Below are 18,244 nucleotides of genomic sequence, written 5' to 3' on the forward strand. Positions count from 1 at the left end.
GGGGCCCGGGGGGGGCCTGGCCGCGTCCCGCCCGCAGCGGTCGGGTGAAGTGCCGCCGAGGCCAGCGCAGCGGAGCCGGCCTCCGCCGGGGCGGTAGCGCGGCCCCGCGGGCCGGGAGGTCGGTGGTCTCTCAGCGGTGAGCGTGTCCGTGCCGGGGAGGGGCCCGTGGGTGGTGTCTCCGGGGCGGCCGGTGCCCGCGCGTGTCGGTGACCACGGCCGTGGGGAGTCTCATCCATCCTCTCCTCGCCTGGGGTGGCGCGGCCACTCTCAGGGCTGCGGTCGTGGCGAAGCGGGGCGGTGGAAGGCGAGGTGTGAGGAGCTGGCAAAGCTATCCCTCCTGTCTGGTCAGTGCAGAAAGCGGGCGGCCTCCCCTCGGGTACAAAAATAGCGCTCCGGTGTGCTTTAACGGGATCTTGCATTTCCAGCATAGAGCTGCAGGGTGTGCCACTGCGGGTGGACGTTTGGTTTGCCATAACTGTAGAATAATGAGGTGCTTCCCCCCTTAAGTAGGAGTGTACCTTCCACCCTGATTCCATATCCCTCACACTACTACTTAGATGTTTTCTCGGTTTCAGCAGTAGTGGCCGGGGGTTGGCCTTGAAGCAAGAAAAGGTGGCAGCCATGTCCCCGCTGTAGAACCTGAGATGGCTGGAAATTTGCTGACCTCTGGCACCGAGTGCTGTGGGCAGCCTGGAGGCTGGTTGTGCTGGTGACTCACTGAACAGCAAGAAGAACAACCTGTGATTTATGTGCAGCTTTAATTTCCCTTCATGCTACCAGTATACACAGCCTTTTCTTAAAGAAGTCTGTATGCAGCCGTGATGCCTGGAGCAGTGAGCGAGTTGGTTCACTGATCTGCTCTTGAAAAAGAAAAGAAAATAGCACTGGTTTTCTAACAAGGTCACATTAAGGTTTGATTTTTTTCTAGAGGGAGGTCCTGTGAAGATCTTGTTTTCTGATTAAGGAGCAGAGTTCGCAGCTCAGTAGCTTTTCATTCTTACGTGTTTCTCTTGGGGAAATCCAGGTATCCCACCTCTTGAAATTTTGTGGACAATGCATCTGCCTACACATATACCTGCCCTTCATTCTCAACTAAAGACTGAGATGTCTTCAACTTCTATGCCGTTCTGGCTTGGTTAAAGCCCTGTGAACCTACGGGGTAAGCAAGGGAAGGAAACTATGCTGTGAGGAACTTTTTGTATGGAGCAGTGTCCATAGTTGGTACCCGGGGAGAATGAGTACTCCAAATGGATTTCCACAGCACTCAGGGGCATGTGTTACTCAGAATATGGAGGGTGGAGCAGTACAGGACCTGCACACTAAAAAAGCTGGCAGAGCAGCAAAGAAGGAGGCTGGTGGCAATGGGGTGCTTACCTTTGAAGATCCTCCAAGTGTAGGCACCTCTTTAAATGAAACCTTAAAGCTTTTACCAGATGAACTCAAAGCTAATATGAAAATTAAATCGGTTACTCCAAGGCCTCCTCGGAAACCCCGGCTGGAGCGTGCTGCATCTCTGGATGAGAAAAGCTGGAGGAGGTGGAGGCGGTTTAGAACGAGTCAGGAAAGTCTGACGGATCCCAATGAGACGAGTTCCTCAAATGGCTCGCTGCAGGAAGCATCCCTCAGCCCTACCGTCAGGGGTAGGGCAAGCCCCTGCCATCAGTGCTGCCAGCAGAATTCCTTGCACAGTTCACCAGATGCCTCGGGAGCCAGTCCCATGGGGAAGAGCAGAGGAGGCACCTCTGACCTGGGGAAACGAGCCTCCGAGATCTCCAGTGCCTTTGGTGGCCTTCTGCGGGGGAAAGCATTTGCAGGCAGCAAACCCCGGCTGTCCCAAATAATGCCGGCTCGACCTCTGCCACCCATGGAGCTCAATATGGCCTCTCACACGCTGAGGACAGCTAATAGGATTGACTCAGATTGCATGGATTATCGACATTATTCTCAGCACAAGTTTGGGAGGGTAAGCAGCAGCTTGAGTGATACCAGGCTACATGGCAATGGGATGGTCTATGATAATTGCTCCACAGACTCCATGAAATCTACGTTCAGCTTGCTCACGCCCATTCGCTCCAAGGATGTTCGAAGCAGGTATGTCCCCCAGCTTCTTGTGGCAAAGTTTGGGGTGTGTTGGCAGGGAGCCACCTGCCCTGCAGAAGCCTGCTGGGCAAAGGCAGAGAACTTCAGACCGGTAAGAAAAGCACAAAAGTTGTTCTGTGTTGTTTAACGTGCTGTGGAGACTGAAAATAGTTTGAAGATTAAGAGATTAGTACAAATACTCTATATTTGCTCCTTTCAGCTGGGCGTTGTTTTTTAAGTATAAGTTTGATTTGCTGTCAGCTTGCTTGTAATATTTAAGTAATCTGTTTTGAAAATTAAGAAACAATAGCTGCGCATGCTAACAGTTGGGAATAACTTTTTTTTTTTAATCTAAAAGTATGTTGGGCTTGAACTGAAATGTTAAATGGCAGGAAAAAAACGCAAATATTTTAGCTTGAAACTATCATGCAGTACACGCAGTACTATCACAATCCTGTAAGGTGCTGAGGGTTCTCTGCAGATGTTGAGCTTGTTTGGCTTCTGGCAGGAATCAAATCTGTGAACTGCTTCAGTGCCCCATAGGAGCTCATCTCCCCAGCTTTTCCAGGAATCTCTTGAGGAAGAGTGTGATTCCACTCAGATTTCAGCACTTTCTTCTACTGTGGCCCTGACCTCTTGCTCTGGTTGCTTATTTGTCTTCATTCTTACTTAAGTTTAGATTATTGATTGGAGGGAACTGAGGTGGCTATATTAATGTGCTTGCCAGTGTAATGAATCCTCTTCTTGTATTGGCTGCAGACCTGCTATTTGTAAAGACCTGCCAGCACACAGCACAAACACTGCAATGAGTATTACTGATAATACTGCAGCTCAGGAAATATGTTAAAAGGTAAAGGATACCGAGTACTCAGCTAAAGGTTGTATGTTATCGATACACAACAGTCTGAAGACCTTGAGGGATCATTGTGATCATTGACCCAAAGAGTGGGAATCAGTGGTACTGGGGAAAATAATTCTGAAAGATAAATTAAGGTGGTACTAGCTCATAAAAAAGCCCCAAAGATAGACTATTACTTGTTTGCCATGATGGTTTTTCTTTCACTTCCCTCTGCAAAGCTGTTGTAGTCAGGTGAGCAGCTGGGTAGACTAGTGGGTTGCACAGCACTCCCTGAGATCATGCTGTTGTCACTTTTTGCAGAGCTTAAGCAAGATTAAAAATGCTTATTCAACTTGCAGTCCTTTTGCCAATACCCCTTGCTTTTGTAAGCAGCATGCTTTGGAGAGGCAGGTGGTGTGAGACAGATCTATCCTTTTCAAATGTGGTATTCTTTTAGACCTCAGACTCAATAAATCATTTCCTTGAAAGCTAATTTGATGAGCTGAATTGAAGGAAGAATGTGAGTTTGAATCCTTGATTAGGATCAACTTGGTGCCAGAGCAGTGGGAATGGTGTAGCTATTTTCATGTTTTAAGTAAACTGAGCTGCTTCAGGATACTCAAATATCAAACCAATCTCTTCATTTTGTGTCTGCAGTAAGTACTAGGGGGATTGAAGACTTTGGATGGCTTCAGTCTTCTCATCACAGAATGTGTGCAGCATTAGTCTCACCATCATACTTAGGTCCTGACTTTGAAAAGGCCAGTTTATTATAGTAGTTTTGTTTTCTTGCATATGACCCAGGAATTTTCCATAAGGGTTGGAACTTTATAAGGAACTTTAGGCAATCAGAACAATATATAAATACTAAATGTTATTTTCTTGAGCTAAATGTGTGTTCTTGATTAACTCAAGATTCAAGCATTACAAATCATTATTCCAACTGTCATGCCATTTCCTTAGATGTCTTTCATTGGCCTTCTGTTCACAGAAGCTATTTGGAAGGCAGCCTTCTGGCGAGTGGTGCCTTACTGGGAGCAGAAGAACTTAGCAGATATTTCCCTGATCGGAATATTGGAATTTTTGTGGCCACCTGGAACATGCAGGGTCAGAAGGTATGTGCACATAAGTCTCCACAGGTCTTTTGGTAGTGGCAAGTTTACCCCATCTTTACTGCAAGGACTGGTGTGATGTGTTTTTTCTGTTCATGACTATGTTCCTCATCAATCTGGGTTCATTGTCTTTACCAAATTACAAGGCCGCCTCATGCATGTTCATCTCATGCAGGTTCATCTTAGTGAGAGAGTCACTGTAACAGGGTTCCTCTTGCTCTGGTTGCTTATTTGTCTTCATTCTTACTTAAGTTTAGATTATTGATTGGAGGGAACTGAGGTGGCTGTATTAATGTGCTTGCCAGTGTAATGAATCCTCTTCTTGTATTGGCTACAGACCTGCTATTTGTAAAGACCTGCCAGCACACAGCACAAACACTGCAATGAGTATTACTGATAATACTGCAGCTCAGGAAATATGTTAAAAGGTAAAGGATACCGAGTACTCAGCTAAAGGTTGTATGTTATCATAGGTATGAAAACAGTGAGCTTTCTAGTGCCACTCTGGCTTTTTGTGGCAGCTCCTTTATGCTCTGTTGCAGTTAGGGTCATATGAAGACAGCTGATGATTTAGTGCTTATGAAGAGAACATCTCTAATAAAGAACACGGCCTCCTGCCTACATCTTTACGTAGCCTAGGAATTCAAGATCAATTCTACCAGGTGACTGAGAAGCTGTGCTTGGGAGAACACAAGCAACCCCTGGGGTGTTCAGGGGTTTACCAAGCCTATGGTGAAAAGCAAGCATCACAGGAAACTAGAAACATCACATTACTGGCCCACATGGCTGAACTGAGGAGTCTTGTTTTTTGCTGGAGCAACAGCAGTTGAAGTCTGCTTTTGAGACGGAATCTTTTTAGTATTATCACTTAACCTATTTTTGAAGCCTGATTTGTTTGCCTATGCTGTGGAACTTGTAGCTTATCCTGGACTTTTATTGAACTTTTCTAGTAAATCTTTGCATAACTAATATTGCTATTTTTATCTTTTTTCTTTTTTTTTTAAATAATAGGAGCTTCCAGTGAGTCTGGATGACTTCTTATTACCAACAGATCCTGACTATGCCCAGGACATGTATGTCATTGGGGTTCAAGAAGGCTGTCCAGACAGGTAGCAAAAACAATGTAATGAACCATCCTCTTTTATTGTTAACTAATTACTTTGTTTTTAATTAGTCTGGAAATAGTCTCCATCATAGTCTTAGTATTTTCAATAAATAACCCATTTAGTAAGACTCTGAATTCCATTGCATGAGCACTTGGGGAAACGGGTTTTGGAGTAAAATGTCACAAAAGTCTGTAAATACAGAACTTGGTCCTGTTGTCGGGGCAGCTAATAAATAGCAAAACTCCCATCTGATTTCTGTGTGCGTCTTACCATAGATGTGAGTAGGCTGTGAGCTAACTCACGGGCTGGCTTTAGCAGCCACGTGCTCTTTAGTAGTACATTGCTGCAAATTTCTAGTCTGTCTGAGACTGACCAACCCTAGAAGAACAGGTTGAAGCCTCATGTCAGACTGCTTTTTTTAGGGAATCTTGCCTGTGGGACTCTCTTTTTCTCAGATTTGCAAACTGCTCGCAGCAGTGGCAGTAATACTCTCTCACCAACATGCAAAGTGTGCTGCATGGCATGTGTGGAGTTACACATCAAACCAATCAGCCTTTACTGCAGCATCACTGTGCAATGGAGGTTTTGCTTATACTTACTTGATGTTCTTATCAGAGAGATTGCTCTATTTTCACAATGCTGATTTCCTTTGTTGTCTCTTGTACTGTCCTTGTGATCCAGCTGTTGTTCTTTCCTGCAGAAGAGAGTGGGAGATCCGCCTGCAAGAGACGCTAGGTCCCCACTACGTCATGCTCTACTCTGCTGCACATGGGGTGCTGTACATGTCAGTCTTCATTCGGAGGGACCTGATCTGGTTCTGCTCAGGTGTGTGGTCTAGTAAGAGCTGGAGAGTGGGGAGGTGAAAGGACTGCTGCCGTCAGGTGTCTTGTCCTTTTCTCCAGGGCTGTCCCTCACCTGACTTTCCTGCTCACTGTCTCTAGAGGCTTTTCACTAACAGCAGCTTCTTTTTCTCCTTCCAGAAGTGGAGTATGCCACAGTGACAACTCGAATCGTATCTCAGATCAAAACCAAGGGAGCTCTGGGAATCTGCTTCACATTTTTTGGGACCTCCTTTCTCTTCATCACCTCCCACTTCACATGTGAGACAATTACAATCTTGTTAAAGTGTCCTGATTGAGGGAGCATGGCAGGGGGTGTTGCTTTACAAAGGTAAAACTGCAGTGGGGTAGAGGAGCAGGACAGCCTGAAGTCAAAGCTCAGGATAGCTGAGCTGAGAACAGTAACAGAGGGTTTTTTGCATAGCAAACTTACAAAAGAACTTTATTTAGAAAACGAAAAATGAACCTGCACATTTGTATCCCTTTTCCCACACTTTCTGTCATTATTTTTCAGTCTGCATGCTCCCTGCATCAGAGTGTTACACTTGACATGTGGAAAATGTCTGATGTCCTTTGGAAGCTCCTGTTATAACCAAAAATGGTAATTGAAGGGAAATGATGCCATTTCTGTCTTTCAGCTGGGGACAGTAAGGTGAATGAGAGGAAACTGGACTACAATAAAACCATTCAAGCCCTTACACTTCCCAAGAACGTTCCAGACACAAACCCGTATCGATCCAGTTCTAGTAAGTGTGAAACCATGCTTGTGTGGGAGCCCAAATGAACAGAGTTTGTTCATTGTCTTTCAGTCTACACTAAGGAAGAGAGAATGAGACTGCTAATTTGAGACAGCATAAAAAGACACCACAGGTCTTTTTGTCTGAGAATGGTTATTATTCACATGATTTTTTTTTTTAGCTGGGGCATAATTTTAGGGGGAATTTGAGAGAAAAAGTTGCTGTGAAGGGGGAGAGAGAAAATTCAAAAGGAATTTTAATGTGATGTATTTTTTGTCAGAATGGCAATAAGATAATTTAGGTGTAATTTTTATCAATATTATGGATGTATTTCACTTTCCAAGTGTTTTCTAGAACTAGCAGAAATTACTTTAATTCAAAACTTAGAGAAAGAATGTGATTTCAGTTTGCATATGCACAGGTCAGAGTATTGTTTGCCAAATTCCAATATTGTTTCTTAATACTGTGGTGTTAACATGACAACTAGACATATAAGCCCTTTTTCTAGAAAGATGAATTTACCCTTTACTCAGCATTAGGTTTCTGTGGTCAAACTATTTTTAGGTCACATAGATAGTTTGGTCTCTTTTCAGCTTTTTCTATGATTTTTTAAAAAATTTCTGTTCTGTTTTCTACTGTTTTTTCATGACCACATTCTAGGATGGTCACAGTCAGGAAATGTGCTCATGTATTATATCTCCTTGGTAGTAAAAAGAAAGAATTTATGCCTGTTCCTTGAACATATCTAGCAGCACTCTCAGTAAGCTATGTATCGTACGGTTCACATTTCAAAAGAATTGAGTTTTATTTTAATGATATAAAGTATATCATATATATGTCATATACTTTAATTTTCCTCAAAAGTCAAGAGGAGATTCAGGAAAGAAAACTTGGGGATTTTTTTTTTTGCTTTCAGAACTTTTCAGGATGTTTACCTCTATACTGACACTTCTGGCTTGAATTTGCAGGTGATGTCACAACTCGGTTTGATGAAGTATTCTGGTTTGGTGACTTCAACTTCCGACTGAATAAGGATCGTGAGACCGTGGATTCCATCTTGAACCAGAACCCAGAAACAGACATGTCCAAGCTACTGGCATATGACCAGCTTACTAGTGAAATGAGTAGGGGTGAGGGACAGCTATTTTTCCCCTTAGTCTCCAGGAATAAAGATATCTACACACAGAAATAATTACAACCGAATCCCTATTTCCTAGAGATCTTTCCTGCTTTCCCTTGTTAAGTTCCCTAAAAAGGGAAGTCAACAGTTGTCAAATCCAGTGGCACTCTGTACAAGGGACTTCTCGTGTCACAGTATCTAGGGCATTTAGATTTGAATAGCTAGCATTTGCAAAGCATCATGAGCTTTCAGTGGAAGAAGTGCATGCACCAAGTGTTCTTTGTTTAAATAGCTACTGGCTAAGTAGCCACTGGCTATTTGTTATCCGCACTATGTAAGAACTTGAGCTTGCTCCCTTTCTGGAGCCCAAGCCCAGGTTTTTCTAGCCATGTATGTACATGGCTGTTGTTTCTAGCCAGCGTTAGTTATGCAGTGTTGAATAAATGCAGAAAGTGTGCTGGGTTCTTAGGAAGGAGGAATTTGTTGTTCATGCTGTTCTCCCCTTTGATTACAGGGTCTATTTTCAAAGGATTCCAAGAGGCTGACATTCATTTCCGTCCTTCCTACAAGTTTGACATAGGAAAGGACAGCTATGACACCACTTCCAAACAAAGGACTCCTTCCTACACGGTAAGGGATGATTTCAGAGCAGCATGCTTGGAAGGGCTGCTCAGCCTCCCATCTGTCTCCAAAGGGGATTCTCACCTGCGAGAAAAAGCTCCCTTGCCACACTTGGTCTGTATGAGATACAGTTGTGCTGAGATTTGTTGCTGAAGGGGACATTTGTTGCAACAGGGCGTGTGGAACTGGTTTGGAAGAAAGGATTGTTGAATCTGTGAGCACAAGGAGAGTTTGGCACAGGCTGCTAATCTTATTTTCTGTGCCTTACGTCCTGTTCCAGTGCATTCTCCCTTGTGCTCAGAGATGGGCACAAGAACTGCTCTTGGGATCAGACACATTTTCTTCATGAATGTATCCCTGTCCAAGACGCTTAATTTCACTAAGTGGAGTGTGATAAATGAATGAATTTGTCTCTTGTGAACCAGTGCTTCTTTCCAGGGTGGATGTGCAAAGGGAGTTACCTTCAGTCTCTCCTCTCTCTCTGCCTCCCAGGATCGAGTTGTATACCGCAGTCGGTACAGAGATGACATCCATGCTGTCAAGTACTCATCTTGTCCTGTGATCAAAACTTCAGACCATCGGCCTGTATTTGCCTTGTTTCGTGTGAAAGTGAGGCCTGGCAGAGACAAGTGAGTACCTCCTTGTGCCACCCTGTGTGTCTGCACATGGCTCCAGGGATCTGCCAGGGATATGCTCCTGTTCGGAGTTTGTCCTCTCGGGAAAGTTCCTGAAATAGAGTTTATCCCATGTAGCTCTCTGCAGCCTGTTTGGTTTTTACCCAATATATGCTCTCAGTGGTCAGAGCAGTAAGAGTGCTTAAACCTTGCACTGACATCTGAAATCCCTGCTGCCAGGTCCCTTAATCCTCCTGTGTGAGATAAATGGAGCCCATTGCAATTGACTATAAATCTGTGTTTTATCTGAGATGCAGCTCTGTTTTTCCTATCAGCATGGACAGCTTTCCTCTTGTGTTCCTCTTTCCCTCTTTGGGATCAATGCTGTTTTCCCTTCCCAGTGGTGGCTGCATTTCAACATAGCCGTGTGTCAGTGGAGTATTTTGAGATCCTCCAAGTTCTTTATGTCCCACTGTGGGCTGTCGTGCTAGTAGAACTCCTTAGAAAATTTGGTTAAGTCACTGACATTTAGTTTGTCTCTTTGCTGTGAGTAGCATGGTCATGGATTTCAAGACCCGGGTATCTAGAAAATAGTGATTTCTCAAAGCACTTGAACAGCAGTGCAATTAGAATTGGGATTTTTTTGTTTATGGGTATTAAATACCCATTAAACAGACATATTGCAGAGTCTGTGAAGCTGGACTGCTAGGGTTTCCTTCAGGCCTCTAGAACAGAGCAAGGTAAGAACTGTTGTGCATGAACCATACCAGTGAATACACAGTAAGCTAGTTTGGCTTTTAAATGAGCGTTTTTTGGTTTAGGTTCATAAAGAATGTCCTCCATGTATGCCCTTGGTGAATGCAGGCATGTTCATGCTTAAATTGAAAGTACATTGGCCTTTTACAACCATTATTTTCCTAAGTTTAAATGCATTGTGGAAAACCTTAACTTGTTGGTGTGAAAGAACAACTTTGTTTTACCCATTTTCTCCCACAGCAGTAGCTGAATGCCTTAAGAAAGTAAAAATGGTGTTTCTGGCCTTTGTTGTTTGAACTAGTTGGGAAATGTTGGGCAAACAGGAATGTATTTGTGCCCTGATCTAATTGCTTGTGTTTATATTGTAGCATTCCACTTGCTGCAGGGCAGTTTGACAGAGAACTCTATTTAATCGGAATAAAGAGGCGGATTACAAGGGAACTTCAGAAACGGCAAGAGCAAAAGGACCAAAAATCCAGCAGCATATGTAGCATTTCCTGAGCTGAGAACTCTGCAATGCTTGTGTTAGAGGAGCCTGGAAAGAAGATTTCAGGCTATGGCAAACTCTGCAGGGAACTGTCTGCTTAAGCACCTCTGGCAGGTGCTGTGGCTTGTGAAGAATGTCTTAAACCTCATCCTGGATTCATTTGCATGAGCTAATCCATGTAGCTCAAGTGCTTTTGCTGAAGAAAATGGAGTCAGTTATTTAGGACATCCATCCCAACAGATGTAATTGATTTATTTTTAACTGTACTGTCTTTGGAAGCAACCAGATGCAGTCTCTTTGTTCCAAGGTGACTCCTCGCAGGGGGCACAGCTTCTGGAATTGGCATGACTGGGGGCAGGGGACCTAAGAAAAGCCTGCAGAAAGGTGAAAACTTCTGTTTGTTTGATTTGATCTGGTTATCTTATGTATGTTGTGGGGTTGTTTTTTTTCTCCTTCTCTGTAGCCAAGTGTATGGTATTCTGTAAAATGCATAAAAGGGACCAGTTAGGGGACTTGGGCAGTACTGTGTAAGGATGGTGCTCCTGTGTTGGGCTTTTTTGGTCCTCTACAGCAAGATCTGTGAGAATGTACTACTGTACATTTGAAGTGTAGAAACATTGCCTTTCAATAATAATTCTGTAGGCCTTCTGTTACTAAGGGGGTAAATACCAATCTCTCACACCATATATTTGGTTGTTGAGACTGCTTGAAACAATCCTTAACTCACTAGATAAAACACTACCTGCCTTCAGCAGCAGGACACGGAGTTGAAAATAATGGCCCGAGTACAGCGACTGTGTAATGCTTCACCAAAGTGATTAAGGTGTCAATGTCAAGTGAGTACTAGGGAAGTACGCAGCGAAACTGCAGCAAGTCAGATCAGCACGGTTCCATTACCTCTGATTAGAGTTAATTCCTGTTGTTTTTATTTTTCCAATTCAGTGAACTGTGAATAACTTGCTATTTTTGAAATAGTGTTGTCTTAAGACTAAACATACTACATGGACCAGTGTGGCACTGGTAAAATGTTAAGTACAGCTAATACTTAAAAACTCTTCGTGGGCACAGATCAGCTGGATCATTAATCACCTTAGCACATACACCACCGTGCAAACAACTTGGAGGAAGTGCTGCTAACTATGCAACCTGTCCAAGACAGAGCTTCTGTTCTGCGGTACGAACCTTTATGGCACTGACCTGTCTGTAGCCATCAGGTATTTGGATTTCCTTTCTTTTTAAAGGAATAAAAATAAATTAATGCAGTATCTTAAATGAGAACCAGCTTTTATTGCAGGGTTGCCAGAACTAGAGTTCTTTGACTGTGATGCATGTTAACCGTTTGGGTGACCTGAACAATTTGTCTTCAACTGGAAGAAGGGGACAGATTTCTTTGGAATCATTTGCATTGAACAAACAAAGCACATTTCCCCTGCCAGTTCAAGAAACCCAGCCAGTAGCTGATGAATTATAGAACTCTTACAACTTGCTCCAGTCATTTAGAGGTCTCTCTTATTTTCTTACAAACATACATAACAACTGAATAGGAGTTTCATACTGTGGGTTCCACAAGAAGCAATGCAACATGTTTTCTTTAGTTGCATGAGGAAAGGTGGGGGGATTAAGCAGGTAATAGCTGCCTCACAGTGTTCTGCTCCCAGTGTGATTGATTGTTCCTTACAGCGCACAGAGCCAGTGAAGTGCTGCAATGCAGCGCTCTACATTTTTAAGCCTGTATGTTAGGGGATTTTGTAAATCAGGTGTTTTACTTCTTCTCTTTTGGGTCTCCATTTCTTCAGTATATCAAATGCGTGGCACTTAGCTTCATGTCAGGAGCTTTCTGGACATAATTTTGTTGATCTTGACTCCTAGCTGAGCTCTGAGACTGACACTTGTGTCTTCTTTTTGCAAAGCCTTAAGTTCATGTGTGTGACAATCTGAAGACAGTAGTGTGCAGCAGTAACTCCTTTAATAACTACCTGTTTGGATACCAACTCTGGAGTAAAAGAACTTTTCTTTTTTAGCATAGTTCACTTACTTATAAGTGAAAAACCTAAAGAATAGGATTGCTTTAATTGTACAGTAAGTGTCCATGTAGCATTATGCATAGTAGCTCTGTATATGGACTCCCCAGAAACTGCTGGTTATGCATAGGTCTACTTTCCTCTGAGCTCTAGCAAAATTATGAAGTTATTCCAGGTATGTGACTTCTAGTAGTACTACAGATGGTAAATTACACTGATAAAATGACCCATGATGCTTTTAACAAAACCTGGCCTGCAGGCAACTTGTCTAACTTCACCTGGATAATAACCAGTATTTTCCCAATTCAGTTTGATGACATCTTTGTTCACCTTGTTAACAGCTATAAATATTCTTTGAATTCATCTGTGTAAGCCAAGCTCTTTAACAGGCCACCACATTCCTCAAGGGCACGCCCCAAGACCTCCAGTGCGACATCCCCACCTCTACTGCTGATATGATTAAGTAAGTGGTAACAAACAGCAGTGACTGACAATTTCTCAGATACATGCTTTCAGTTGTAGTGATGAAATGAATATGTTGGCTTGCTATGTTCTCCCCAGTGCCAAGAGAAGGCTGTATACACCCATCTTCTCTTGTAACTGACTCAGAGGGTCAAAGTACTCATCCAGAGCCAGGGTGGGCCTTTAAGTGTAATGAGCTCTTCAGTGTTCTGAAGCAGCTTTGTTGGGCTGTAGCATAGCTCCATGTTTGCACAGTACGCCTGGAAAGATCGGGAGGGAAGGCTTGCAGCAATATTATAATCTCAAAAACATATTAAAAAAGAAGCAAGTCTGTCAGACATGTGCAAGTTGCACTGCTTTATCGAAAGAGCCGGTACATCCGAGGGAGTCGCCCATCCTTACTGGAAAGTGCTGCCTGAATGTGTTCGTAAGTGGGCAAATCTGTTAAGTCACCCAGTGCAGCCACAGCTGGTTTTTTATGAAGCATCTTAGTGACCACTCTCTTGAGATCAGTAGATTTCACCTGACCTGCAGAAAAATAAAAAAGCCAGAGCTGTGACAACTACATTCTAAATAGCATGAAGCAGCTTTATTATGAGCTGTCAGACCCCATGCTCAGAAAACCAATCACTAACTCTAGACCTTCTCTACTATGCTTGTTTTTTCCTTCCTTCTGACAAAAATAAGCATTGTGCTAGCCTGCAAGCAGTTAAGATCAGTTTGAAATATCTATCTGTAGTATTTATGCCCCCATGCTTTCTAAGGCAATTCATCTGTGTTAACAAGAATATGTTGTAAGTTGCTTCCCCCACCCAATTGTACCTACAAAGCAGTCAAGGCAAGGAAGAGTGGTGTCTACTCACTGATCAGGTCACAGAGCTCATGAGGTAGCTTCCTTGTGTTTGTTGCCAACACTTGCCTTCCCACATCTTCAAAGATAACTGGCCGAGACTCAAGGTTCATCATGAGCATGGACTTCAGCTGCGTCTTTGCTCGCTCAAGTTCTACCTGTAAATGAGCAGCAAATACAAACAGATGTTCAAAAAAGTCTGGCCACTGCTCTCTAATACAAGATACAACATAAGAGTTCTGCAAACACCTTCCTCTTTGTGAATGTGTTGCTAAAGCTACTATGTTCTTTTACAGAAATATGTAACATACTTATCTACAAAAATTCATTCTAGCAAGGACAGTGCAATGCATTGTTTCAGCTCAAAGACCACCTGCATAGTCTGCAAGTTAAGCTGCTGACCTCTCCTACTGCTCCTGCCATTAGGATGAATTCTCTTGTGATGATTTCCACCATCTCTCGAACCTAGGAAAAACAGATAATTGAAAGAAGATCAGAACAATGCTTATTCTGTTAACATTACTGCCTGGTAATAAGTGATGTGATTACTTTGTAAGGACATCTGTCTTTGAATACAGGACTATATACCTGTTTTGGATCTGCACTGGCATGTATACACAGCAGTCCTGTATCCTCATAACTGTGGTGGTAAGAGGTCGCATTATACATCCAGTGGTGCCTGTGAGTATACAAACAATATTTAAAATTTTAAAACACAGAATTTGAATGTAAAAGTTAAACAAACCTGGACAGCATGTCCCTTCCCAATGCATTTCAGGATTCTCAGCAGTGCCAATGAGAACTGTCAATCCCTGCCTCCGACACAATTTCTGTGAGTGCCATCTACTTCCTTCTCCACTTCTCCCCTTGCATCCTTGAAACCAAACCCAGAACAGTACAGAGCAGCATTACTGGTACCTGCTGCCAATTCTGTTAATGTCCCCTGATGACAGGATGGATTGAGCTAGTGGAGAAAGACAAGATTCCTGGTCACTTCTGCCCTTTACCTTCACCCTCTCAAAATGCCCATTGGCAAATCAGTCCCACACGTTTCAAGCAGAATAAGCTAATGTAATGTAAAACCTGGGGGTGTTGGCTTTCAAAAGATGAAGCCTTCCATGTGAACCTGCTGGAGAAGACGGTTTCTGCTACCCCTTAAACAGAAATGCAAACAAACCTGTTGAGCACATTGAGATAAAGTCGCGTGAACATGCCCTTCCCAGGCCCTCCAGCTGAAAAAGAGCCACCACCTCCCATCATCATGTTTAATACCGCAAAGGGAATGAAATCTTCCTCCTAAATTGCAACAAGAAATGTAGTCAGCTAATAGCAGAGCTCTCAAGGGTCTGGGATGAGTAAAGAGGGAGAAGAAGAGTCGGAAAGAAACACGGCACGAGAAGAGAGTGAAGGTCAGTGCTTTCATCAAACTGTCGGTGAAAAAGCTGCTTGTATGTATGTGCAGCATCAGCAGCAAGACTGCCACTGTTTACATGATGAGACAGAGTAGCCTGGGATTCTTCGAGTACAGGGCACCCAAAACAAAGGATTTTAGGTTGATACTTACTAAAAATGAGCAGCTTTCTAACCCAATCATGATGTGGGTAAGCTCTGGGATGGGAGTAGGGCCCAGACTCACATCGGACATATCTTTCTCAACCTGTGGGGAGGGCAGAGAAATTATTAGGACTGATGTTCACCTCTGTTGTATCCAGCTTGATACATTCCCAATAATTAACCTGTCACCCAGATAATAGCTGTCATAGCCAGTTTTGGCTACACATTAATAGACTGTACTTCTACATCTACAGTATGTAATTTTAAAGAAGCAAAGCCTACAAAGGAATCGGCTCAAATCCAGATCTGCACCTCCAACAGAAAGGAAGAGGCACAATGCCACCTCAACGTTCCTTTTACCTTGACAATGCCTCCTGTGTACTGAGCCACAGATCTGTCCACATCCTTGGTCTGCCCGCTGCCCCACACCGGCTCCATGCCAAGCAGATGTTTCTTCGCACACTCCACTAACTGCTCATGCTCGATTCCCACCCCGGCAAGCACCATCCTGTCTGGCGTATAGTAGTTGCGCAGGTACGAATGCAGGACTTCTCGATCAATTTTGTCAGTGTTTTCCACTGGGCAGAATCTGTTCAGTCCAACTGTATTGTCTCTGTAGGCTGCCTAAAAGGAAACAGATACATTAAAGTAACAAATATTACTTCACCCTCTGCCATCTAAACTTTCTGTTTTAGAATTATGCCTATCTATTTGAGACACGTAAGAGAGGAAAGGCTGAGCATTATTGTTGGCGTAACTCAACAACATGTCAACAAATACAACATATACCAGTTTTAGTTTAGATTAAAATCTTTTACATGTGTAGAATGTAGGATTTCAAAGTGGAGGGACAGCAAAATTCTCTCACCACTGAAATCTAACTGAATAACAGAAAAATCTGTTTTCAGAATAATCTAAAATAAACCTTGAAGTTGAGGAAAAACTGAGGAAGAGTATGCAGCATGTCTCATACAGGGGATTGCACACAAGATTAAGGCTTTTCAGTGTTTTACCGCATGGATCATTTCTGTGAGGAGAGGCTCTGGATCAGGTCTCATATTCAAGTCTTCAAGCTCAAATCGTATAGCTGTTCGCGTCATCTCAATTTCCTCATCTGTAGTAAGAAAGAAAGCAAGAGATAACAACCACCATGCAAAATACCCAACTGCTACATGGTAACTTCTTGATGAGCATGGTCAAACGAAGAACTCTAAAATCTCACAGCAATGCATTGGGAGTCTTTTTTTGAGACAGAGACTTATGTTCCCACACCTGATAACCTGGGCTGTAGTGCTACATCAGCCAGCAAGTTGACCACTGTGTCCAGGCCTTTGGTGTCAGCAGAAACAGCATACATTATGGTGTCCCTGCAACACAAGCAGAGGGGTTCTGCACTGAGAAGTCACATCTATGACCATTCTATGATTGTTCAGTAAATGTGCATCAGGAAATCACAGATCAAGCTGCTTGATCATTATCATTAAATGCTTTCAAAAGGAAGTAGAACTGAGTTTTATAACCCTTTCAGGTTCACTTTTGTAGCTGCTTAGCAGTCACCACAAATCGACTTCTGCTGCTTAGAAGCAAAAACTGACTTTTACTGTCACACGCCAGAAAAAGCAACTCAAACTGCTGTCAGTGTTACAACCACTCAGGCAACAGAGCACAGAGAAAGAGAGTCATACCTCGATGCCTGGCAGTCACAAATGCCCCCATGCTTTTCTAAGGTGAGGAGAATTTCATCTTTGCTGCCAAACTGAGCTGTGGACTAAGAATGAAGATAGCACTGTTATGAATTAGTAGAACAATAAATTTATAATCCTTCAGTGTGTCTCAGAACAAACATCATGTTCTACATTCCTTTAAGTCAAATGGTTTCCTAAGTATTCACTGATCTTGGAGGTGAAAGCATAACAGACTTTCAAAATATAATTTTGGTCATAACAACTAGGAATACCATCATCTATTTAAACAGGTCAAACCCACAGTGCCACAGTGAGGAGCAGACCCTGCCTTCAGCTGCTCTCTCGCTCCGGGTCGCTCATTGCTATGCAGATTTCTGACGTTTTGCCCAAACTCCGGGACCCCGCTATAACAAATATGGTACTCACAGAGAAGGCCAGCTTTTCCAAGAAGTGAGAGATACCACTGAGGTATTTCGCTTCATGTCTTGATCCCGAATTTATAAGAACTAGCATTAAGAAGAGAAGAAGTCAGCGTGATTTTTACCTCCAGCCCTGGTCCTTACACACAGGCCTGGCACCCGGCTCCCCAAGGAGGCGAAATGTCACCACCACGTCCCTGGGGCCGGGCCAGCTCAGGCCGGGCCAGTGGCACGGCCCAGTGCCGCCCCCGCCCCCCTTGCTGGGCGCAGGTACTCACGGCCCACGGTGCAGAACTGCCCGAACTTGTTCTGGGAGGCGACGCGCAGCCCGTTCTCCAGCACCGACACCCGCGTCTCGAACCGCTCCCGGCCCTCGGCCGCCGCGAACACCGCCTTGGGCACGCCGGGCAGCGGGCAGGTCAGCGACACGCTGGGGTAGGCGCCGCCGCCGCTGTAGCTCCGGCTGGCCGCCAGCCCGCTCCTGCGGTGCAGCGGGAGCCGCCGTCAGAAGACGGGACGAGGCCGAGCGCCCAGGCAGCACCTCCCCAGCGGCCGGTACCAGGCTCTGCATTCCCCCCACCCCGCCATTTCCCCCGCGGGTGACGGAGGGAGCGCTCACCGCCGGGCCGGGCCCCAGGCACCCCGTCGCAGCCACGCCATGGCGACCGCCATCTTGCCGTCACCCGGTAGCCTCAGTGCCGCCCGGCGCGGGGTTACGCCTGTGCGGGGCAAGGGACACTGCGCAGCTGCGCTGACCCCAGGGACTGGATGGGCGGGGAAAGGAGCGTGGCCTCGCCTCCCCGGAGAGGCGGGACTCGGGTGAGGCCGCGATTGGATGAGGGTGTGGTGGTCGCTTGTTAATTGGTCCGTTCTGAGGGAAGGCGGGGCCCGCTCTGAGGCGAGGGCCCGCTCTGCGGTCGGTGACTGCCCGGGTCGCGGAGGAG

At 44.5% G+C, this 18,244-nt stretch overlaps 2 protein-coding genes across 2 annotated transcripts; one reads left to right on the plus strand and one right to left on the minus strand.

The window, feature by feature from the left end:
• Positions 1-1,234: 1,234 nt before the first annotated feature.
• INPP5E (inositol polyphosphate-5-phosphatase E) lies at positions 1,235-10,323 on the plus strand (the record flags this gene model as incomplete). The annotated part of the gene is made up of 10 exons (XM_082009110.1): positions 1,235-2,091; positions 3,909-4,032; positions 5,041-5,138; positions 5,836-5,960; positions 6,116-6,235; positions 6,613-6,720; positions 7,680-7,841; positions 8,346-8,461; positions 8,945-9,081; positions 10,191-10,323. 10 exons carry the CDS (start codon positions 1,235-1,237, stop codon positions 10,321-10,323), a joined length of 1,980 nt encoding a protein of 659 aa, XP_081865236.1.
• Positions 10,324-12,961: 2,638 nt separating this feature from the next.
• Positions 12,962-17,972, minus strand: PMPCA (peptidase, mitochondrial processing subunit alpha; the record flags this gene model as incomplete). Its single annotated transcript, XM_082009201.1, has 13 exons — positions 12,962-13,320; positions 13,656-13,800; positions 14,045-14,107; positions 14,231-14,321; positions 14,820-14,938; positions 15,207-15,299; positions 15,557-15,820; positions 16,210-16,310; positions 16,469-16,563; positions 16,882-16,964; positions 17,308-17,387; positions 17,579-17,781; positions 17,920-17,972. The coding sequence occupies 13 exons, from the start codon at positions 17,970-17,972 to the stop codon at positions 13,151-13,153; spliced, it is 1,560 nt and encodes a 519-aa protein (XP_081865327.1). The 3' UTR covers positions 12,962-13,150.
• Between the last annotated feature and the right edge of the window lie 272 nt (positions 17,973-18,244).

Source organism: Phaethon aethereus (genome assembly GCF_964289735.1).
Source record: "Phaethon aethereus genome assembly, chromosome: 20".
In the NCBI taxonomy this organism is placed as follows: Eukaryota; Metazoa; Chordata; class Aves; order Phaethontiformes; family Phaethontidae; genus Phaethon; species Phaethon aethereus.